Here is a 26,890-nt window from a genome sequence, read left to right as displayed (position 1 = left end):
GCATTGACTATGTTCATGTATTTATAAATATATCGGCATGTCAACCCGGATGTTATATAAACGGTCACAGTAAAGAATGTGTAAGAAATACATGACAAGTAAATGAAATTTTACCACTTTGGCTGAATAAATGGTACGTACATATATATTTTACTAGTATGAATTGATATTTCATATAATAATTAGTTTCATTAAGGTGAATTTCAGACCCTCTTCTGTTTTGGTTTTTATAAAAATTATTACATGTATGAATTGATATTAGTTTTTGTCGTTATAAAGACTATATATACACATGTATATATGAAAATGTCGCAAACGTAAACAGAATCGATAACTCACTGCTTTCAGATAACTAAATACAGTCGAATAATTTAGTACTTTATATACATTGTTATTAAAAGTGTCTTCCCACATCGCTACTACAGATTATTGGACGACCATCTGATAGTATTGGATTTGGGTGGTCAAAACGTATAATAATGCATGTTTCTGCCTAGTAACAGTTGGACATACATGTATATAATCGTGCTCAAGGAATGATGCAAAGTATACTCAGTCCCCCCCCCCCCCCCCCCCTCCCCGTGTAAATGCATGACCTGATTTTTGATAAATCGCAAATAAAACTTTTCTTGCGCCAAATCCACTCGAAATAGACTCAGCCAGCCTTGTATGAGATGAAAATGAATATCATAATTAGACACATCATACAAGTATTATTTTTCGTAAATATCCGAAAACATATTGTAACACCAACATGATGGTTTACATGATATATCGATGTAACATATCTTCAGGCTTAACATTTTGGGTTTTAAGTTCATACACATAATTTTGTCACTTTACCGTGACGTCATCAACGTTTTTCAGGATTTACTCACAAAAGTTGGAACTAAGAATTGAATATAAAGACCGTATTGTGATGTTTTGTCTGTTTTGAAATAACATAAAAAATATCGTGCATACTTTTAAATATTTTTCATAGAAAGAAAAAAAAAAACATTACATTAATTCCTGAAACATAAGTAATTTTGACAGAAATACGAGACAATGTAAAATAAAACACCCCAGAAATCTCAGTTTTTAATGATTCCGGTACATGCAAATTATTGATATACATTGTATCACTCGCACTTTCAGCGGATAAAAACGGGGTTTCGGGTCGTACGTGGACCTGATTGGAATAATCAAAGACAAGATAATGGTGAAGGATTTCTCGGTACTATTGTGTATGTGCCTAAAGAAGGATCGGATGATAAGAAAGTCACGGTCATTTGGGATTCTGGGCGAGAGTTGAGGTACCGTGCTGGTCAACATGGAAAATATGATCTTAGAGTCTTTGATTCGGCACCTGCAGGTAAAGTTTTCTTATGTAAACTTTATATTAATTTTGCTGTTGACCATAATAATGTTTTTTTCAAACCTTATTTGTAGTTTCTCAAACTTAGTTATAGAGAATTAGAGCATTGTACGTCTTGACTTATTTTCTATTAAATTGCAATTGTGAAGGATTTTCAATTTTACAGTTTTAAAGGTTAATATATAATGGTTCAGTCCAATCAAAAAAAAACTGATAATGACTGCTTGAAAATCTAAAAAAAAATGACTTTAAGTAGCAAACATATAACTATTTTCCTTTCAATGTGTATAAGAAAAGGTACGCAATTTAAATACAATAAACATTGAATTCATTCCTACTTGTATATTGAACAGTGCGGCATGTTTTGTCTTTCTCCTCATTTGAATAAATGCGTGCATAGATTTTATATACCCATTGGTGATCTTCGGCTGTTATCTGCTCTTTGGTCGGGCTATTGTCTCTTTGACACATTCCATCTTTCCATTCTCAATTTATTTTGTTATGTATTTTGTCTCTGTGTCTTTGCAGAAGATATTATAAAAACAATTAAACAAGAAGAAGCTAACACATAACAATCAACAAATACTGTTACCCAATCTAATTAAAAACCGATCTCTCATCGCTCCTGTTTACTGATATGTCGCGTGGGAGATTAGATTGGCTGTTACCGTTTCCGAAATCAAAGAATCCGGGAAAAGAATAAGAGAGCAATCGTAATTTTTGTCGAGCCTGCAACTTTTGTTGCAGAAAGCTCGACATAGGGATAGTGATCCGGCGTCGGCGGCGTTAGCTAACTTCTTAAAAACTTTATATTTTAGAAGGTGGAAGATATGGATGCTTCATACTTTGTATATAAATGCCTCATGCTACGAAGTTTCCATCAGTCACATGTCCAATGTCCTTGACCTCATTTTCATGGTTCAGTGACCACTTGAAAAAAAGTTCAGATTTTTTGTAATGTTGAATTCTCTCTTATTACTAGAACACACCCGTGATATCGCGGATCCGTGACTGAATTAAACATGTTAAAGTATATAACTATGCGCAAGCCTTATTTTATTATTAGTATTGTCATCTGATAAAGTCATACCGATTATAAGATACACAGTTTTCTCTGCTTTCAAATCTTTCTGTTTATACCCGTCGAACTGGAACTTATTAATAATTATTATTGGTAATATTAATTATTTGGAAAACAAAAGGTCCTGGAATGGAGTATTTTTTAATCAACAGCATTGTCCTATATTAGTTATAGATAAAGTTGAATTATTTGATTCGCTCTTTTACGTCGTGGCTGCTAACAAATTGAAAACTGTACCTATACGCCTTATTTTTAGTCCAGATTTTTAGTATTCGTATTGTAATCTTAGAAAGTCTTACTGATTAAAATACTACAATAGGTAACAATTTGACAATTTAGTAGTGTCAACCCTGTGATTATGACCCGTGTATATAGCATATTGATTAATCCTGAATACACCGTTTGGTGGTGCGCCTGTCAGATGCGGAACGTACAGATAAGGTAGAGAGTCTTACTGATTAAAATACTACAATAGGTAACAATTTGACTATTTAGTATTGTCAACCCGCTGATTATGACACGTGTATATAGCATATGAATCCTGAATACACCGTTTGGTGGTGCGCCTGTCAGATGCGGAACGTACAGATAAGCTAATAGGTAACAGGTGAATATACTATTGGTATCGGTATCGGACTCGACCCGGAACTTCTTAATTTTTGACAATATTAATTACGTGGAAAACAAAAGGGCCTGAAGTGGTGTAATTTTTAATCTACATCTTTGTACTATATTAGTTATATATAAAGTTGAATTCTTTGATTCGTCGTTTTTACGTGATGACGGCTGACAAATTGGACCTCGTCATTTTAGTATTATAGATAAGTAATAGGATAACTATATTTGATATGTGCGTACCTTGCAAGGTCCTCATGTCTGTCAGACAGTTTTCACTTGACCTCGACCTAATTTCATGGATCAGTGAACAAGGTTAAGTTTTGGTGGTCAAGTCCATATCTCAGATACTATAAGCAATAGGGCTAGTATATTCGGTGTATGGAAGGACTGTAAGGTGAACATGTCCAACTAGCAGGTGTCATCTGACCTTGACCTCATTTTCATGGTTCAGTGGTTATAGTTAAATTTTTGTGTTTTGGTCTGTTTTTCTCATACTATATGCAATAGGTCTACTACATTTGTTGTATGGAATGATTGTAAGGTGTACATGTCTAGCGGGCAGATGGCATGTGACCTTGATCTCATTTTCATGGTTCAGTGGTCAAAGTTAAGTTTTTGAGTTTTGGACTTTTTATCTAATTCTATATGCCATAGGTCAACTATATTTGGTGTATGGAGATATTTTATGATCTTTATGTCAGTTGTGCAGGTTTTATTTGACCGTGACCTCATTTTCACGGTTCATTGCAGTGTTAAGTTTTTGTGTTTTTGGTCTATTTTTTGTCGAGCCTGCAACTTTTGTTGCAGAAAGCTCGACATAGGGATAGTGATCCGGCGGCGGCGGCGGCGGCGGCGGCGGCGGTGTTAGCTCACTTCTTAAAAGCTTTATATTTTAGAAGGTGGAAGACCTGGATGCTTCATGTTACGAAGTTTCTGTCAGTCACATTTCCAATGTCCTTGACCTCATTTTCATGGTTAAGTGACCACTTGGAAAAAAAGTTCAAATTTTTTGTAATGTTGAATTCTCTCTTATTATAAGTAATAGGATAACTATATTTGATGTGTGCGTACTTTGCAAGGTCCGTATGTCTGTCAGACAGTTTTCACTTGACCTCGACCTCATTTCATGGATCAGTGAACAAGGTTAAGTTTTGGTGGTCAAGTCAATATCTCAGATGCTATAAGCAATAGGGCTAGTATATTCGGTGTATGGAAGGACTGTAAGGTGTACATGTCCAACTGGCAGGTGTCATCTGAACTTGACCTCATTTTCATGGTTCAGTGGTTATAGTTAAATTTTTGTGTTTTGGTCTGTTTTTCTCATACTATATGCAATAGGTCTACTATATTTGTTGTATGGAGTGATTGTAAGTGTACATGTCTAGCGGGCAGATGTCATGTGACCTTGACCTCATTTTCATGGTTCAGTGGTGAAAGTTAAGTTTTTGAGTTTTGGTCTTTTTATCTAATACTATATGCCATAGGTCAACTATATTTAGTGTATGGAAATATTTTATGATCTTTATGTCAGTCGCCCAGGTTTTATTTGACCTTGACCTCATTTTCACAGTTCATTGTACAGTGTTAAGTTTTTGTGTTTTGGGCTATTTTTCTTAAACTATAAGTAATGGGTCAACTATATATGTTGTATAGAAGCATTGTTAGTTGTACATGTCTGCCTGGCATGGTTCATCTGACCTTGACCTCATTTTCAAGGTTCATTGGTCTTTGTTTAGTTATCTTGGTTAATGTTAAGTTAATGTGACAGTTGTAATAAAGCTTAGCTTTATACTTAGGACTATCAACATAATATCAATGATTAGTATAGAAGGCGAGACATTTCAGTGTGTGCACTCTTGTTTTGATTTTAGTCTTTCTTTTATCCTTTGGGTTTCTGGTAAAAAAAAATGCATGTTCAGGCTGTAACGTTGAAGGCCGTGCGGTTGCTTATAATTACTTACATTCACTTAATTCCTATGAACTTTGGTCGGAATAGTTGTCTAATTGGCCATAATACCACATATTCTTATTGTTATATTAGGAGTCATCCACACTAGTATAAATTGTGATAGTTGTAAAGAGAATGATATTCGTGGAGCCAGATGGAAATGTTGTGACTGTGGACAATACAATATGTGTTCATCATGTTACATGACAGACAAGCATGACATACATCATTCATTTGAAAGGATTGACTCGCCGCAGTCGTCAGCGTAAGTAATCATGTTTAGTTGGTTTTGCATAAATCTTATTTGCTTAAAGATGCAGTGTCATTAGGGTTCCAAATTGATGAAAATAAAAACATAAATGGGATTGTTACTATCATATTATACACAAAAAAATTATAATTGATATTTAAAAGAGGTTACATGTAGTTCCTCGATTTCGTGTTGTATAATACAAATTAAATATATTCATGTCTGGTACACGTACAAGTGTAGTTGCCCGGTATATTTTAAATTTAGAGATGCAGACGTTTTTGGTCTGTATGCGGACTTGATATGCTTATAAGATTCTTTAAACACATTTTGCAGACAATTTTAATAAACGTAAGTGCGAACATTACTTTCGCAAACAATTTGCCAAAAAAGAAATGTATTCTACACCATCAGTCTTCATGAAAAAAGCCATAACACGTTATATAATTAACATATATGGTTAAAAAAAAAATCGTAACTAAAAAACAAAAAATCAACCATAGCAAATAAACAAAAAAAAAAAAACTCATAAAAAACAATCAACTATTCTATAGACTAGACCTCAGTCCGAGGTTAGGGGGAATTGACTGCTAACAAATTTGTTCACTTTATTTATAAGCCTGTACCAAATCAAGAACTTTTATTTTAGTTGGCATTGATTCGTTCGGTCATATTAGTTTTTCGTAAATTATATTGTTACTTAGTACGTCGTTTGTTTTCTCGTTTTAAAGGTTTTTCCCATAATTTATATGAGGGTCGTAAATAGCTGACTATTTGGCATGGATCTTCTCATTGTTAAAGGCCGTACATCGTCAACATTTAATATATGGTTGATATGTGTTTTATTCGCAATCATACCACAACGGAAAACAACAAAAATGGAAATATCTAAACTGAAACATTTCTGAAAGCAGATAATACAAAAAGACAGATACAAAAAGTCGTGGTATGAACGTCAAACCAGTGAAACTTACCCGAATCAGTTTTATTTAGGATGGAACCGACATTCCATTTACTTTTTAGTACTAAAAGCAAATTTTGCACATTCACAGATCAGTTTGTCTGCAGTACTGTTGTTAACCGAATGTGCGATAGTGTATCTTCAAAATTTATCCTCAAATTAAAAAAAAAAAGACAAACAATGTCAAGTAGTGCGCAGTGCTGCAACGACATACATGTAACTCTATTACATTTATATACTTAAACATAAATATTTTACGTTAATATAGCACTTTAGAACTACAATGTGTTCGTCCAAGTATTATTTTCAAATCAGTGAAATAATTGACTACTATACGTTACATGTACATGTAAACCATCAATAGTTTTGTTCTTCATTAGTGTAAACGTACCACCTAGAGCGGACAACAAGTTTTCACGGAGTACAGCACGTGGTTTATTCCCTAATGTACAAGTAATGAGAGGACCTCACTGGAAATGGAAAAATGACGACGGTACGACACATATTTATATAAAAAAAAAAACAGGACAAAAACAATAATCCTGATTTAGAGTAATTTCTCGCAATTTATTTACTTGATATTATCCTAACAAATTCAGTGCATTTTTTTTTTCAAGTCAAATCCAATAATCTCCCTTACACCATTCACTTAAGTCTGAATTAAAAAAAAAAAACCAGATTTTTTTGTGTTGCTACCCTGTGTTTATGACGTATGCATGAAACGAGTGGTGTCTTTAAAAACATTTTAAATTCGTTAAACAATTCTTCTGATACGGAATTTATCATGAAAAAAGACAAAAGAATTCGTGTGATAACAAAATCATGATATATTCGTTACACAGGGCATTGTACTAAACCAAAATTTATCGGGTCAATATTGGATGGGGCAAATGCTTACCATTATTGAGATCTAATGCGTTTGCTAAAATATGATTGATTCAAACAAAATCAAAAATCTTTGAACAAATCGAATACAGTAGACCTTGGATAAGTACAAGGTATTTATGACTAAGAGTAAATACTGTTCGGCTCAGTGTCAGAATTATAGGATGCCTTGTCTATTCTTTGATTAAAGCGTGCATTATTCCTTTACATAATTCAATAATAAATGTATTTGAATTTGTCGTAAAGTTAATGAAAGAAAGGCATAACGGACTTGTGTTTAATATGTAAGTGAGATATCTATAAGTATAAACCGTGCAATATATTTGACCAACAATCTAATATTTACTCGTTAGTTCACACATATCAGGTAATGAATTTTGAACTAAATTGGCATAATGCAAATTTCTAGAGTTAGACCATCGACCGTACAAGCTAAAGCCTTGTAAATTAGTATTTGTTGCTTCTCCGTTGAACATGTGGTATCTAATGTCAAGGCGGTAAAAAAGGTCAGTCCAGGTAATGAGTTACGTGTCCCGATATGGCGAAATGTTGCCCTACAAATTGTTACCATTTAAATCAGAAAGATAAAACTCTGTCAGACTCTTTATGTCGTCCTTATAAAAAAATAATAAATATTCATATAAAATTTTAACATTTCGGCGTCCTGATATGCAAGTAATGGTTCAACTGGACGTTAAACAACGATCTATTCATTCATGAACCAAACAAAAATATGTAAATTACCTGTTTATAATATAGACTGATGATTGGTTGATAGTAAAACAAAATTATTCTTAGTATATTCAGAAACCACTAATTCCAAGGTAAAAAAATGTTCGTCATTATTGTACAACTTTGATGAAAACACACATTTGTCTTCGAATCAAGGTGGTGAGTCCGGTATCGGTGTCATCAAAGAGTTATGTACATGGGGAACGAATGGATATCGTGGAGGCGTTAAAGTAGTATGGAAGTCAGATAGATCAGTAAAGAACTATCGTGTTGGGGCGGAAGGTTGTATTGATGTGATTTGTGTTGATAAGACAGATACTAACACTGGTGGAAACTATTACTGTGATCATCTACCCGTTGTCAGTAAGTAAATATTTTGTCTATGTACTGTCACGATACTAAAATCTGTCGATGCCTACTTTTTGGAATTGCGGAAGGTAATATTTTTCTCCCGATTTTTGAAGACTGACGTCTTTACACTGAATCTATAGGAAGAATTAGGGTATGAACTGATTGACATTTTTGTCGAAGATTTGTTTTATTAGTTGGTATTGACTTGAACAAGCTATCAATATCTTTGAGTACTCTAAGATGGTCTTATTTTGTTGAAGCAGATGAGGTCCCAGGTTATGGTGGGAAAAGGGGGGGGGGGGTCGACGCTCATTAACATGTTTAACGGCGCCTCGTTCTTTATGCGCCCGTCCAAATTCAGAAGTAGTAGTTAAGTGGGTGTGGTTAGTTCGTGTTTTTCGTTTAGTTTTGCTATAAATCAAGATTTAAGTTTATCTAAATTGAATTGTTTCCTATTTTTCATGTCGGCCCATTTATAGCCGACTTAACGGTATGGGATTTTCTCATCGTTGAAGGCTAAACGGTTATCTACAAATGCTTATATCCACTTCATTTGCACTTTGGTGGAAAGTTGACTCATTGCCAATCTACCACTTCTCTTTATCTTTATATACAATGTATATGATATCTAACTGCAGATGTTGTCGATCCTGAAAAAATTGCTTTAAAAATTGGTGACAAAGTAACAGTAAACCTTCCACTAAAAAACTTTATTGAGATGCAGAAGGATCCGATATACGGTGGTTGGGACGATGGCTTGGGTCAGGTTAGTTTTCATTATGAACGTCAAAATCCTGTATTATACCAATTAAGGTATCTTTATACATCAGGAAAATATTAATGAAATGTTGTAACCGTACATTAAGTGAATTGTTTGTTAATAAAAATAGACAATATTTTGTATAATAAAAAGAGGTAATTATAAAGATAAATGTCATTGAAACGAAAAGATAACAAAATGTGTAATGATTCAAACAAGAAAAAACAACTTCCATAATTTGAGTTCAAAACAAAAACATATATGATAGATAGAAACTTACAATATCCACAAAATAACATGGCTCCTGACTTGGTATAGGCACATATGATACATCGATCATGTGGTGGGGCTACACCTGTATACGAGCACACAACCATACACCTAATTTAGCTCTGGGACAATGGTGAACAATCCAACATAACTGCACAGTGTAAATATCATTTGAAAAAGATCTGCTTCATCTATAATGCCACAAATCAAATCTGGTCGAGCAGATGAATATTATAAACAACGTAAGACTGATAAAACATATTGTGTAAAATGCAATAGTAAGCTAGCTGATAAAACAGTTATGCTTTCAAAGTGACGACAATGAATGAAAATGATATCGAGATCAAATAGAGCTACACAGTGAAGCCTTTGTTGGAGTGCAATTATGCGTTTTAACCATAATGTGAAGGAACATTTTTGATTATTACAGTGTCTAAAGGAAACGGGAACAATAACCAGTTTTCTGTATGGTGGAAAGAGTGCCAGATTACAATATGAAGATAGTAGAACATGGCTTGTGAACAGGATGGCTCTATTTAGAGTAAGTGTAAATAGTAGCATAACTCGAAGCACAGTATTTTATGATGTCATTGTTTCTTCAAAACGCCTGATTGCTTTATTAAAATTGAGAATGGATAGTTTATGTCTTTGTCTAACTGCGTTGTTTATTAAACCGCATATTTGAAGACCATTTGACTATTAACATTACTGGGCGCCGGTCGTCTGCGGTGAATTCAAATTTGATATTAAAAAAGCAATGCAAGGCCGTAACTACCATTGAGGCAAGGGAGGCAATTGCCTCACTAAAATTTCGACAATGATTATTTTTTTTAATACATAGATATATAAATATAATAGTCATTTGTTGTTCTGTCTCAACCTTAATTTCTATAACTTGTCATCATTCCTTTTAAACTATTCTTCCTGTACATAATTCAGCATCTCAACGGGTGGTGTTTCTCGATTACATTAACCTAGGAACGATAATCATCATGGATCTTTAGTTAAAAACAGGCTCTTGCAGAAAAAGGAAGGTAGAGAAGGAATAATTCTAGTAAACTAGTTTTTTTGTGAACAGAGTCTGAGTATTGCATATAACTTCATTAGAACAATAAAAAAACGATAAGTAGACTGACAAATAAAGTACTGGTCTTCGGAAGGGGGCAGTCCTGTCTGCGTATTCATTTCTCCATTTCACCAACTTTTGACAAATCAAGTACTGGGCATCGCAAGGGGGCAAATCCTGTCTGCGTATTCATTTCACGAACTTTAAACTTTCTCTTTACAGATAAATGAAATATAAATAATATGAAACATGAATGCAAGGATTAGTTTTTATCCATGTTTCTTTAACCTTAAAAGTTGAAAGAATATCCCATATTCCAATTTGATATTATTGAGGAATCGATGAACCTTTAACACAGGATTTTGTCTTTACTTATTCGGGACTACGGAATTTCATTTCTTTATATTCGGGGTTTCGGAATCGGACACCCCCAAACCCTAACCCCTAAATTTATAGATTCTGGAACCAAAATACCACGTATGATGGTGCTTACAGGAAAGCTCAATTCCCTTTTGCAAACAAAACTGTTACTACCGATGCTGCTACCGAATTGCTGATGGAGAAGGAATTGGAAGAAGACATTGATCATTGTGTTGATGATGATGTGCTACCTTTAGAAACACAGACTGCCCTGGAACAACTGAAAACTTAGAAAAGAGCATGCATGAGTGGCGAGAGATTGTGCGGTCTTGTCATGCTCCATGTTCATCGCGATAAGGATATCAGCAGACCAAATTATGATTCTGAAACGATTTGATTGAACCGTCCATAGAAAAATTTTGAAAACTCTACTGAATCGATGTATGTTCTATGTTCTGGCAGCAGACTCAAATCAGTGATATTTGGATGATTATCTTACATATAAATTTAAATAAAGTTGTTAAAAATTTGGTGTTAGTAAAAGTCTTAAAATATGAAAAATTTATATAAAAAGTGTCCAAATTCAAAACATTATCAAACTCTCTAAAAATGCCTAGAATGCCGGATTTTGCACCATTCATTTCATACTCTCCAAAAAAAAATTTTGTCTCGCTTCGCTCGGCTCAATTATTTTGCCTCACTAAAATAAGATGCCTAGTTACAGCCTTGCAATGACTAGCAAAAATCAAAGTTTAAAGACAAAAGTCAAGTTCTTTACTAGATTCTGTCCATTTGATTCCACTTTTGGCGTGTCGTTGTTGTCAAAATATACACAAATATACTATTAGATATAGTTTTATAATTCGAAAAAAAAACACATAATATATAGAGAATATCATATGGCGTTTTCAATATCGCATCCGTATCAACTCGAGACACCAATAAATCCCAAGAGCTCTGCTCGAGGGATTATATTGGTTGAGGGTTGATCCGGTTTGTGATATTGAAAACGCCATATCATTAACACTTTATTATATACAATTAGTATGGCGTTCGTTATCACTGAACTAGTATATATTTGTTTAGGGGCTAGCTGAAGGACGCCTCCGGGTGCGGGAATTTCTCGTTACATTGAAGACCTGTTGGTGACCTTCTTTTTCTATGGTCGGGTTGTTGTCTCTTTGATACATTCCCCATTTCCATTCTCAATTTTATATAGTAGATATTTTTTATGTGACATGACGTCATACAGATAAGGAGGTTTGAAATGACGTCATACAGATTATAGGTTTGATTTGACGTCATACAGATTAGGGTTTTGATTGACTGCAATCGGTGACGTGATGTCATACAGATTAAAGGTGTGATAAAGCTTTTGCAACCGTGCTGATATCGATATCATCACGGGTGGCTGATACAGCACGCTTACCAATGATTGTATTACACATACAAGTTAAATGTATTTACTACTAAGTATATAATAAATATATCTATATAAACTTTGAAAATACCTTTAAGACAACACTTTTGTATTTGCATCTTTTACAAAAGTATAGTTATGATTATGTTTTTTAATAGAAACATACGTTTAGTCTCGGTGATCCTGTAAAAGTACACAAAGACTACAAAGTTGTGAAGGAGTTACAAAAAGGACACGGAGGATGGAACGATGAAATGAAACATGTAAGAGTTCAAATAAGATGGAAAGAAACAAAATCACCATATCTTAACAGTTGATTTGGTCATTATTTGTGTCTTTATGCCAACGCATATGCATGTATTGATTAAAAACTAGTTGATATTACTTAAGAAATAATTGATGTATTCTATACTTTATTGTAGTTTAAACATGTGACACCATTATATTCGTGATTACTTTTGCCCGAGCGATAGTGAAGGCTAAAATAATACGAATATAATGCCTACTCATGTTAAAACTACAATAAAGTATAGCTTGCATCAATTATTTCGATTTTGAATAGGACAATAAGGTAGCTTCTGTGTCCGATAAGTATAAATGTGAAAGCGTTTGTGTAGGCTCTTCCATGAACCTACCTCTTTTGTTTGTAAAGAGGCAAACGGCTGGCACTGTGATTTTTCAGAGGGAGGAGTTTGAACAGGTCAAATATGTCAATTTGGGAATGCAACACATTACAGTCATAATAAATGAATTAGTAACATCATGTGCACCATTTAAGAGTTTGAAAGTGTTTTAAAGTTAAGAAAATATATTAATTGCATGATAATTTAATAAAATTCATTATTCTGGAAAAGTCAATATACGCATGTGCAATCACATTTTATTGGCTTTATAGCATGGATTTGTCCACAAAGCGAAAGAAGCACGTCATATTAGAATGATACTTATTTCTTGGTTTATTTGATTGTAAATGTTGAATTATGGAATATTTTTATTTCTTGAAGTCATCATCGCATTGGAACAGGTGTCGATCCTTGTGTCATTATATTTGAATATATGTTTTGCATTTTGGATCATTTGAAAGGCCAGTGTCATTCACCTTTTTTTAAAAATCATTTTGAATTCCTTAAGTCATCACCAACTCTGAACATTGGTGTCTATCCATTGTTGATTTTACAAAATACACACCCAATCTTAAATGCTCTTGAGTCATTATATTAGAAAAAAATCCAAAAAAATTAAAACGATAATTTTAGAGTATTGAAACTTAATAGATAGATAAACTATGAACGATACGCTGCGTTTTTTTGAAAAATAGATAAATAAAAAATATTCATATAATTGAAACTTGACGATTCTGTAATTACTCGGTGAACCAATCACCAATATATTTATATTCGAAATTAATTTTAATTGTTTTAGGCGCTAGGAAAGAATGGACATATAGTACGATTGGACAACGAAGGCGATATGATGGTACAAATAGAAAACAAAAAATGGATATTTAATCCAACGTGTATCACACCCATAGAGGGCGATCGTTTAACAAAGCAAGCTCTAGCTGCCTGTACAGATAACGACAACGATGATTCTGATGATACAGATGACAGTGTCGACGACAACTATACAGGTACCACATATTAGTTACCGTTATTAGGTGTAAATTCGACCCGATTTTTGACGACAACTACTTAAGTACTGCATCTTACATGTAGTTATAAGGAGGATGGTCGTTTCGCGTAAAAATACTACATGTGTAACCAAAATGAGATGATTCACTGTTCTATCTATAGCTCAAAATTGGCCGCTTGGCATAGTAATTAGAATGATCAACCACAACTTATCTGATCTTATCTTATATTTCCTTTTTTTATAATATTTACTTGTTGGGTTAACATCGGTTTTGATTCAATATTTACTGAATGTAACGTTAACGTAATTGAAATGTTCGGTTAACAGCAATGATACAGTTATCTTATAAAAATCGTATTTGTTATGGTTTGTTCACTTTTACTATAGAATGAAACGAACTTGGTCATTTCGAAATAATGTATCGCCTCCCTTTTGTAATTTATCAAAGAGATACGCCTTTAAAATGTCTTTGTGTATTTTTCAATTTTGATAAAAAATAAAATATTGTGATAATGAAACAATGTAAAAAAATGTTTCTTTCAAAAACGCATTTATTGTTGTTTTTGTTTATAATCCAGAGGTTTCAGAAAACCTGGCAGACTTTTTCTATGACTTGCTACAAGAGGAACAAACATCCGCTGACGTCAATGTTTCACTCGTTGACGCTGCCTCAAAGGGAGATTTGGAAACTATTCGAAGATTGATCAATCGTTATCCTAATAAGGTCTCATTTTTATTCATGTTTTATTTTTAAAAAGAAATAAGAAGATATGGCATGAGAGTCACATGAGACAACTCTCCACCCAAGTTAAAATATGTAAAAAGTTGACAATTACAGGTTAAAGTACGATCTTCAACATAGGGCCTTGATCCACACCGAACACCAAGCTACAAACATATCCTAAAATAACAACGTTTAAAACAATTTAAACTCAAAAACCAATGGTATAATCTATAATGTAAGCTTTTTGAATTCACAAATGTTAAACTAAAAATTGAAAAACTGTCACCAATTGAACACAGAGTCAATAGTTCATATATTAAAAGATGTAAGTAGACGTTTACCAGATATTTCACTTGTCGAATTGTACCTCCAGTACATTAAAACTGGTTCAGAAAATGTAATATCAACACTCAAACTAAATTAAAATGATTTAAACGGTGTGACAAACACTGTTGTATTGCTTCTTAATATTTGACTACTAGGAAATTCATATGCATGTCAACACAGAAGAAAGCCAAAATGAGATATTTCGTCTACCTTTTATAATTTAACATAAGTGTTTTTATGTATTTAATCTAAACGTATACTTTGAATCTCTATTACTGACTTTAATATGGTTTATACAGATTGATGAAACATTTAAGGACCAAACTGCACTGCAAGTTTCATGTTACGAAGGAAAGTATGATACTGTGGTGTTTCTTGTACAACATGGTGCATCTGTAAATCTTCAGGACAAAGCCGGGGATACTGCCCTTCATCTTGCTGCAAATGGGTACTAGTAGTAATTTATAAGCTACAGAAACCATGCATTCATACATATAAATATTTATATGAATATACAAGTTAGAATAATAAGTTTAAAGATAGATAGATAGATATAGATACTGTATTCTCTAAAACAAATTAATAAAGGTACCGAGAAGGAAACATGATAATTTAAAAACAATAATTTATACCAGTAGGTGTCATATTGAAAACAGTAGAAACATAAAAGAATTAATGTGTAAAACTTAAAAGTTTTTTCTTGAACTCGTGTGCTTTCTAGAAAACTTGAAATTTGTAAATAGATGACAAACCTGAGGTGTTAAAAAGTTTGTCGGGTAAAAACAATCATCCAAACATTATGTATAGTTTCCATCTTCTTTGTTGATGAGAGCTGTTTTACTTAAATTTATAGAAATGAATCTGGCATTATGAAACATCTTGCTGACAATGGTGCTAACGTCAACATCAGTAATGTAAAACAGCAAACAGCATTACACATTACTGTCAACAAAAGCAATTGGAAAGGCAGTAACGTTTTGATAGATAAAGGGGCTGATCCTAGTTTACAGGTAAAATTAGTACTTGATTTGAAACATGTTATACTAAATTGAGTCATATTTAATGTTTCTGTTTTTTTTTTCATTCCTTGTAGGGAAACTTTTTCCTTTTCTTCACCCGATTTCATTTATTTAGAGATGATGATTTTGTTTTTTTTTAAATAAAAAAGGGAACAAATGAAGTAAATCTTAAATAACGGTGTTCTTCAGCAAAAGAATGTTTTAGACAGAATACTGCTTAATTTTGCAAAGTGTTCACTTTAGAATTCAATCACATCTATCTTTGGAAGACTCTTAAATTTTTCTGACTTTCTATTCTCATTTTAGGACGCTAAAAAGGACACAGTCATGCACTTTGTTGTATCACAGAAAGATTGCCCACATGATACACTCAAATCTATATTTAGATCAAAGAAGGCGAAGTTTTCAGCAGTAAACGGAAATGGATATCCTGTATTGTGTTTCGCTGTGATGAAGAATAATAAATAGTATGCATTTTAGTCAATATTTTAGTGAATAGCAATGGACATGCTACATGTTCACAATTAGAAAATAAACAAAAAATCAGATGAGTTAAAGCTAACCGCATGATATTGGCGTACACTTGTCATCAATAGGATAAAGTCTTAAGGGAACGACTTTTAATTTTTAAGGGAGAATATCTAAACTGAATGGTCGTTTCCTAATATAAACGCCGTGAGAAGTGGCATTACATTTATAGTGTGAGTTATAAAATACTTCGCAAAAAATTATAACATTTTCAGCAAGCAACGCAACTTGATAGATATTGTTATTATATGAAAATCTCAGCTAAACAATATATGTCCACTACACACCATAAATTCATTATAATATAAAAAGGCACATGCTGAATGATTACCAATAAGACAAGAGACCAACATGAAATCTATAGATCACCGTACGGCCTATAACAATGATTTCGCAAAGCAAGTAATAAGTTTGACTGGTATTGTACTTGAGTAAAGTCGAAAGAGTGTCGCTTATATTAAAAGACAAGGCAGTCTATATATTGAATTTATTGAACTTGCATCTAAATGAGAAAGCTTTTATTTATTTGTTTATTAATCTACCTATATAAAAGGGGACCAAAACAACATTATGTCTAGAATTGAAAACAGCATAAAAGACAACCCACTTAATAGAAAAATGAATGAGAAAACAGCAAACGTCTTATTTTATTTTCCCTATGGTTTAGTTTTCATATAATTTAAGGATTTGCAAGTTCATAGTTACAACATTGATTGATTTTATTATATGTCCATCGGAAAATATTAGATGCACCAAAAAGTTTATCTTCAAGGGCACTCTGTTCAGTCTAAACATGGCATCGGAATTTTAAACGCCCGCCTTTCGACCAGACATAACTGTGTGTGCAAATTTACAACAATGCTACAGTAACATGCACGAAGGATTGGACTTAACGAACGGGAGAACTGCAAAGGGAGACCATATTTATATACTCAAGTCAACTGTTTGGCCAGATGTATCATATTTGAATGTTATATCTTCTTTTCTGATTTTCATAATGTATATTTGATAAAAGGCAGAGCAATAAGTTGAATGCATTGTATGATTGTCATTGCGACAACTCTCTATGATAGTCATAATCCACCTGTTGTGTATTTAAGCTTACTCTAATTACTTTCAAAACTACTATTTTTATAACAATATAAGATTTTAGTAAACACATACTGTACACATAAACTATTGCTATGAGAAAAAAGTAAATGTTAACGAATGATTAAATTATGTTTTAGCGTAGTGGACCTGATGGTCAGACTTAATAAGAAATGTACAAGTGATAAGATGAGTGATGGTCGTACAGCACTTCATCTTGCAGCTGCAACCAACAAAGTAGAGATATCACATTGTCTAATTACAGTATGTATCTTCACGTGTGGTATCAGATTTCTATTTTATAAAGTTTATAATCTATCCTACATTAATATTCTTGAATTTTTGTGATAAAACAAATGTAAAAGTATATTAACAATGGTATGTAAGTAAACAAAAACTTTTAAGTAATTTAAGAATATGCTATTGAAGAAATATTAAAATACAGTTAGAAACTTAAAAAAAAACTTATTCCCCAAACCAACATTATGTCTCTCATTGCTGAAGAATGTCAATTCTTATTACATTTTGTACAGAATATACATACATCAGTTCCAAATGATGGATATTGATGGAATATTGTAAGAGTACATGGTTGAAAACGTAAAGCTATTCATATGCAATCAACTATTAAACATATTGATAAATGACATCACCATCTGATTTATATTTGATCAGTCTCCTACTATTGTTTACATTCCATTTGTAGACCGGAAAAGCAGATATTAATGTCAAGGATAACAAAGGAAGAACTCCTCTTATGAGTGCAGTGTATAGTGGTGGAACGTTAAAATCAGTAGAACAACTAATTAAGTTTGGTAATGTATATGTAGCTTGCTTAGCAATTTATAATAGGACAAAAATCTAATATTAAAAATTCGAAAGGGGAAATTCAATGCAAAAAACTTGATTTAAAATATTCAATGAAGGACAAAACTGTGTATATGGAATATAAACTATCTAGCAGACATAAGTAATTAAGCCAGATTACAAAACAAATATCCAATGGGGGTTACAGGCAATCAATGTGTCTTTCTTTTAAATATATATATTTTTAAGATCTTCAAATGTTATCGTCTATATTATTTTGTCTCTGAAGGAGAGTTGTCTGATAGGCAATCATTTCAAATGTTCTTATTGAAAAACATATATATATATATATATATATATATATATATATACCGATAAATAGATGGAAAACAAAACACTAAAAAGTGTTGAATATCATTGCACAAAGATGGAAAAACTGAACAGATGATATAAATTATACAATAATTGCAAATATTTCGGCTCAACAAATGGCCTTCTTCGGTGACAAAAGTTTTAACAATAATGAGATATAATGTATAAGGTGTAAACATAGATCACTAATAATACAGGTAAGTTTTGGTCGATTGATTTTAATCCAAAATCCTGAATATAATAATATTAACACTAGACTGTAAATTTAATTATTTCTTTCTATTGATTCCATCTGGATGGAGGACACCCAGTGTTTTTATCCAAAACCGACTGTAAATTTAATTATTTCTTTCTATTGATTCCATCTGGATGGAGGACACCCAGTGTTTTTATCCAAAATCGGGAGAGGTTTTGGATAAAAACACTGGGTGTCCTCCATCCAGATGGAATCAATAGAAAGAAATAATTAAATTTACAGTCTAGTGTTAATATTATTATATTCAGGATTTTGGATTAAAATCAATCGACCAAAACTTACCTGTATTATTAGTGATCTATGTTTACACCTTATACATTATATCTCATTATTGTTAAAACTTTTGTCACCGAAGAAGGCCATTTGTTGAGCCGAAATATTTGCAATTATTGTATAATTTATATCATCTGTTCAGTTTTTCCATCTTTGTGCAATGATATTCAACACTTTTTAGTGTTTTGTTTTCCATCTATTTATCGGTATTGTTACACAATCTTTCAGACTCATATATATATATATATATATATATATATATATATATATATATATATATATATATTTATGTAATAACATTTGTTTACAGAGTGTTCGGTAAATGCGCAGGACAACAGCGGCGACACAGCATTGCATATTCTTCAGACACAGAAAAGTTCTAGTGTAGGTATCAGATTGAACTAAACTGGACGTGTGGTACACCCAACTACAAAACAAATCTAAATAGATATTCCGAAATCAATTTACGTTGTATGACAAGCGTCTATATAGTATATGTGTTTGTGTTTATATCCTGAATAAATACAAAGCGTATGATATTGAAAATCAATTATAGATAACACCAATAGAACAATCGATACTTTTACAATGAATAAGTGAAGAAAAATAATAAAATTGAAAAGAAACAATAAAAAAAAAATAGTATAAAAATCATGAGAGACCCCCTCAAAATTAGGGTGATTTCAGGATCAGCTTTGGCAAACTATTTTGTCTCCTCAATAGTCAGTGGGGGCACTTAAAGCTTTAGGGATGACATCAAAAGTTCAATGTAGGATAAAAAAACTTAATTCACATAGTTTTTTCACTGACCCCCACCCCCCCTCTTAACTTAATTTGGGAAAAATTGATTTACCAATAGGGATATATGTAAAAATCGATTTTAGATATACAAAACTTGCAGAATATTAACCCCTCCCCCCACCCCCAAACTATTTGATTTAAGTTTTGTATCCTACATCGATCTTTTGAAGTCGTCCCTTACTGTAACTTTAGCTCAGACGACATCATTTGGTGATTTGATGGTCGAAACTTAAGTTTGCTGGCGAAGCGTTAGCGGTGCTAGTAAACGAGTATTTGCGTCTATCAAATCGCCAATTGATTCCTTTGGACCTTAAAAACAATATGGTTGCCTTTATTTAAACTGATAGAAAACAACGTTAAATCTTAAATTCTACATTTTTATACATCGTATGAGCTTGCGCATACGTTTACATAGCATCAATTGTGAATTGGCGCCATGGAAAGTGGTGATGTTGTCCAATTAAAATGAACGTTACAAACGATGTTGCATTAAAATATGTTTTACTTTGTCTCTTCGTCCGTGTCGTTTCCACAGTCGAACGGAAATTTTCCTCATGCAAATTTAGGTAGTAATTAAAAGTTAGGACAAAAAACAAAAATTTACTCTCATAAATTTTACCATCCCCGGGCCCTTTTCATTGCTTTCTTGCAATATTAAGCTTATTGTTTGTGTCATATATATGTGCATATGTATGTACTAAGAATCTTCCATACATTTTATATCTAGTATATAAAATGGTAAAATATCATTTCTATGGGTGTATCCTTGGCAATAATCTGCATTTATTTGCTATTAAATATTGCAAAAAGGGGGAAAAGATGTCACAAATTTCCCCAAAATGTGGCTAAAGTAGAATTTCAATCGCTTGAAGTAATTCATTTTCTGAAACTGTTTACATATATCTTTCAGTAAATCCAATGAAAATTTTTTGTAAATCGCGTCAAAAAGTGTTTGTAAGTATTACTTTAATTTCTAGATCGATGGGCGATCTAGCTATGATAATGCGGAGAGTCAAACAGAAAATAGACAATAAATATGTAAAAAATAATCTTGATGTTCTTATAAACCACTAGAACACACCCGTGATATCGCGGGTCCGTGACTGAATTAAAGTATATAACTATGCGCAAGCCTTATTTTAGTATTAGTACTATCACCTGATACAGTCATGCCGATTATAAGATACACAATTTTCTCTGCTTTCAAATCTTTCTGTTTGAACCCGTCGAACTGGAACTTATCAATTATGGGTAATATTAATTATTTGGAAAACAAAAGGTCCTGGAATGGAGTATTTTTTTAATCAACAGCATTGTCCTATATTAGTTATAAATAAAGTTGAATTCTTTGATTCGCTGTTTTACGTCATGCCCGCTAACAAATTGAAACTTATTTTTAGTCCAGATTTTTAGTATTCGTATTGTTATCTTAGAAAGTCTTACGGATTAAAATACTACAATAGGTAACAATTTGACAATTTAGTAGTGTCAACCCTGTGATTATGACCCGTGTATGTAGCATATTAATCCTGATTACACCGTTTGGTGGTGCGCCTGTCCGATGCGGAACGTACAGATAAGGTAATAGGTAACAGGTGATTATACTATTGGTATCGGTATCGGACTCGACCCGGAACTTCCTAATTATTGGCAATATTAATTACGTGGAAAACAAAAGGGCCTGGAGTGGTGTAATTTTTAATCTACACCTTTGTACTATATTAGTTGTATATAAAGTTGAATTCTTTGATTCGTCGTTTTTACGTGATGACGGCTGACAAATTGGACCTCGTAATTTTAGTATTATAGATTCGAAGGCTAAATTTGTACTCAGCTGTCTAAAAATGAATTGTATTACACAATAACTTTCATATTAGAAAAATCCAGCGGGGCCAAAATAGCGAAACAAAACAAGTAACTGTGTATTGCTACCTTCAATGGACTCATACACAAGGCTAATACACCACAAATCACAGACAAAGTTCGAATTTACCGTTATAGAATTATGCTTCGTTTAAAATTGGTATACATATTTTTTTTTCGTTTCCACACTCGAACTTAAGTTTTTCTCATCCAAGTTTTATGATTTTTTTACATACTGATAAAAATCACAGCACCTAGACAGAGTTTGAAATTGGACAGTGAGTCGTAAAACCTTTTTTTTCTTTTAACTTGGTACACTGTAAACATTGTAGAATGAAATTCAAAACAGTGTGGCTGTGGCCATTGATTGACACATTAAATTCATCCATTGACTGGGACAATTTAGGTGAACGTTTGTATGTAACGACCACTGCTCACTTTGTTCTTTTTAAAGACACTTAAACTATGGGCTCACCAAAGGTTCTCAACACCTTAATAAAGTAATTCGAAAAATTAATCAGAAATAACACGATGTTTTGATTTATATCAATTATTTTAAATCAAAACATAAAGGTTATTCCTGATTAATTTTTCGAATTATTTTATAATTAAAGGCGTTAAGAAACCTTTGGTGACCCCACAGTTTAAATGTCTATCGTAGGTACGTCGTGAACAGTGGTCGTTACAGACAAACGTTCACGTAAATTGTCCCAGTCAATGGATGAATTTAATGTGTCAATCAATGACCACAGCCACTCTGTTTTGAATTTCGTTCTATAATGATATAATGAAGCACACATATAAGTTAATAAAAGTTCCGGAAAACATTCACTATATATTTAATCTATGAATCATTTGTATGTAGATGATGCGGAAAAGGCGAGGGGCTGATGATACTCAGGTGCTTTGCTTCCTTCTTGAGAATGGAGCTAACGTACTGATACAAAATAAGAATGGTAAAACACCTATAGACTTAACTAAAGATGAAACGGAGAAACTTTTAATAAAAACGTAAGTTAAAGTGAATGCGTTCATGCAGTGCACGATGATTAATCAATATTGTAGACATCGCAATATCTACAATGTTAACACGATATTGTGTCAACATTGTTTACATTGTTTGAACCCTTATATATTGTTGACATCGTTAACATCGCGATGTATACAATCTAGAAAATATATTGTGTTTACATTGTTTACATCGCGATGTATACAATGTTAAAACGATCTTGTGTCAGCATCGTGTACATTGTTTCAACCCTTATATATTGTTTACATCGTTCACATCGTTAACATCGCGATGTATACAATGTTAACACGATGTTGCGTCAACATCGTATACATTGTTTGGACCCTTATATATTGTTTACATCGTTCACATTGTTAAGAGCGCGATGTATACAATGTTAACACGATGTTGTGTCAACGTCCTATACATTGTTTGAACCCTTATATATTGTTTACATCATTGACATCGTTAACATCGCATGTATAAAATGTTAACACGATGTTGTGTCAACATCGTATATATTGTTTTAACCCTTATATATTGTTTACATCGTTGACATCGTAAACATCGCGATGTGTGCAATGTTAACACTATGTTGCGTCAACATCGTTTACATTATCTTAACTCTTATATATTGTTTAAATTTTTGACATCATAAACATCGTGTACAATGTTAAAACGATTTTGTGTTTACATTATTTACATCGCCATATAAACTATGTTGACACTATTTTGTGTCAAATTAGAGCTATAACATCACATTTTTTTTAATGATTTGCTGTTAAAAAAACCCCATAATAATGCAAACTGTATACATGTTATCGACAAACTTCATTGAATAATTATTATATAAATGAATAAAAAAGCTTTTTTGATATTGTCAACATCACAATGTATACGATGTGAACGATGTAAATACAAAGGTATAGATTTGGTACACATTATTTATACGATTATGACTATGAAAATGATGTATAAACGATATTATCAACATCACGATGTTAACAATGTAAACAGAAAGTTTTAGATTCGATATACAACATAAACACGATGTTGACACGATATTGACAACATTGCGATGTATACGATGTGAACGATGTAAACACAAAGGTAAGACTTGGTTCACAACATCCATACGATGTTGGCGATGTAAAAAGGATATTGTCAACATCATGATGTATACGATGTGAACGATGTAAACAGAAAGATATGGACTCTATATTCACCATAAACACGATGTTGACACGATATTGACAATGTTGCGATGTTTACGATGTGAACAATGTAAACACAAAGGTAAAGACTTGGTTCACAACATCTTTACGATGTTGACGATGTAAAAACGATATTGTCAGCATCACGATGTATACGATGTGAACGATGAAAACACAAAAGTAAAGACTTGGTTCACAACATCTATACAATGTTAAAAATGTAAAAACGATATTGTCAACATCACCATGTATACGATGTAAACAGAAGAGTCGATATACAACATAAACAAGATGTTGACACGACATTGTTAACATCACGAATATACGATTTGGACAATGTAAACACAAAGGTACAGAACATAAAGATAGGATACAATGTTTACACAATAACGACACTATAAAGTTGACATTGCGATGTTAACAATATCGACAAAACATCGTGCACTGGACATACTTCAGTACATGTAGAGAAAAATAAGGCAATTAACGTTATCAAAAACAATTATTGAAGTTAAAGTAGATATGTATACTTACATTAAATTAATGTATATTCACTTGATATTCATTACATTTAACAGTTAATGACACTGAAAACATCTTTTTTTCAGACTTGCCAAAAAAGTCATAGAAAAGTCATTTGCAAAAACAAAATCAGGATTTACTTTTCCAGCGGACTGGGATGATATGGGTGAGGAAACCATTTTGAGAGTAAATATAGAACCTTCGAAAACTGATCTAATGAAACAACAGTGGAAGGATGTGAAACAGATGTTTGATAATACATTACCACAGGCCAGAATCGTGTCAATACAAAGAATCCAAGACAAATTCAATTGGGAAATGTACCAAGTGTATGTATTATATTTTAGTTTTTGTCTTTCCAAATATGGGTTATTTTTGTATATTGTCATAGCTTACTAGATTGTATTGTATTTTTAGAGTAAATGCAATAAATGAAAATAAATTGCCCTTACAACAAATAAACGACAGGTAATTGTGCTTTGAACTTAATTGTTTCTCATATATTTATAAATAAATGCTTGAAGGGAATGTTTTTTGTACAAGATCTTCCAATTGATAAGATTTCTCGATACATTTGACGTCACGAAGGAAAAATCTTTACGTCACAATGCCTTATGGCACGCTTCCATCGAAAATCACAGGTCAATTAGGATAGTTCACCCATAAGCCAAAAAACCCATCGTGTAGAACGCAACATGCAGCACAGAAAACTAGGGAGAGGTGTATAAGAAACCAGAGCACTGTAAATGTCTGCTTGCTTGAAATTTATTTTGGCTCGGTTCATTCCATGCATTTCATTATTTTGTTTTAACAATTCTCAAAAAAGAAATTTTGATATTTTCAGTTACCTTTATCCTTTTTCTTCGCTTCAAAACCGCCACCACGTTTCAAACATTGCACACACCCTGCATGTGGCGTTCTACACGTATAAACTCGAAAATTTTGTTGAAAACTTTGTTATATGAATAAGACGAAAAAAAAATGCGCTCATAAAATGAAATACAAAATTCGATTTTCAGGAAGAAGAAAAAACTTGAGAAACAATACGGAATCGGTTGTGCAAACGAACAGAATTTGTTTCATGGTACACTCCCTGACAAGGTAGACTTGATTGTGGAACAGAATTTAGATTGTCGTTTGGCAGGCACAAGAGTTGGTACATTATTAGGCAAAGGAACTTATTTTGCCAAAGATGCCAAGTATTCTGATGGATATGCTCAATCTGATTCTAACGGACATAAATTTATGTTTGTGTATTCAGTTTTGGCGGGTAAAACTTGTTGTGGAAGAGATGACTATGTTAGACCGCCACTACAAGATACAAACAATCCAAATCTTTTCTTTGATAGCTGTGTTGATAATGTTACTAAGCCTAGAATATATTGTGTTTTCGATAACACACAGTATTGTTCAAAATATCTAATTGAATACACATAGTTTAATTTTTTGAATGGTTATATTCAAAACGTTTATTTCTATATCTGAAAAAAAAAATGTTTGTTAATAAAGCATGAGGTGCAGATTCTCCATTTATTTACCTCTTTTTTATGTATGAAATCAGATTTTAAAATTAAAAAAAAAATTGCATAATAAAATTATCAATAAAGCTTTAATGAAACCAAATAAAGGCTATATGACTTTTTCTTATACTTATTTAACATTAGAATTTCTACAAGCTTTTTAGACGTCGTTGGTTTAATGATGCTGTTTATGAGTTCTTTTTTTAACATTGCTTAAGGCCTGGCATGTACAATGGACTGTTATACTTGGACATTAAATATTGATGATATCTACAATTTGAAATGCAAGCTACATGTATTCGTAGATGCTTATACTTGAATATACACGGGTGGGATTCCGGACGTTGTGCGTTGTAAACAATTCGTCGATTTTATAAATAATTTATATACGAAATATTTATAAAGATTTGTTATTAATCATGCCATAACCGAAGTAATGAATACTAAATAAACTGATAAAATCCACAGAGACTGATATTTCACCAGCACAAATATTGCCTCGATAATGACAAAAGGCAGCAACAAGTTATAAATTGCATACGTCGGACATGTCAGAGGCGCATTATCGATTCAACTACACCAGGAACGCTAAAAAACGAGTATTTGAAAGCCAATATATATGAATCTGTCTTTCTGTTACACGTATAATGTCTTTTTTATTACGAATTAAATCAATTGAAATTTAAAAAAAAAGTAGCCTTGACTTAGCTCAAATGAGCAACTCGTAAATCATGTTTTTATTTTTGTTATTTATTTTCTTTTATTATTTATTCATTTGCTTATATGTTATTGAATACTATCTAAATTAGTGAACCAGACTTGTATGATTTGACAGATGACGAGGATGAATATTTGTATATGCCAATCAGTAGCGA

At 32.5% G+C, this 26,890-nt stretch overlaps 1 protein-coding gene across 1 annotated transcript; it reads left to right on the top strand.

The window, feature by feature from the left end:
* Positions 1-26,137, top strand: LOC143057710 (E3 ubiquitin-protein ligase mib1-like). The gene is made up of 19 exons (XM_076231078.1): positions 1-133; positions 1,138-1,354; positions 5,098-5,269; positions 6,596-6,708; positions 7,989-8,195; positions 8,822-8,949; positions 9,644-9,754; positions 12,218-12,322; positions 13,482-13,689; positions 14,270-14,415; positions 15,042-15,190; positions 15,596-15,752; positions 16,068-16,228; positions 17,519-17,642; positions 18,085-18,193; positions 19,397-19,470; positions 22,616-22,761; positions 24,582-24,824; positions 25,515-26,137. The coding sequence occupies exons 1-19, from the start codon at positions 131-133 to the stop codon at positions 25,930-25,932; spliced, it is 2,991 nt and encodes a 996-aa protein (XP_076087193.1). The 5' UTR covers positions 1-130; the 3' UTR covers positions 25,933-26,137.
* The last annotated feature ends 753 nt before the right edge of the window (positions 26,138-26,890 follow it).

The sequence above is a fragment of the Mytilus galloprovincialis genome, chromosome 13, assembly GCF_965363235.1.
Source record: "Mytilus galloprovincialis chromosome 13, xbMytGall1.hap1.1, whole genome shotgun sequence".
NCBI lineage: Eukaryota > Metazoa > Mollusca > Bivalvia > Mytilida > Mytilidae > Mytilus > Mytilus galloprovincialis.
The sequence above is the reverse complement of the archived record's forward strand: the minus strand, read 5'-3'. Positions and strand labels throughout refer to the sequence as shown.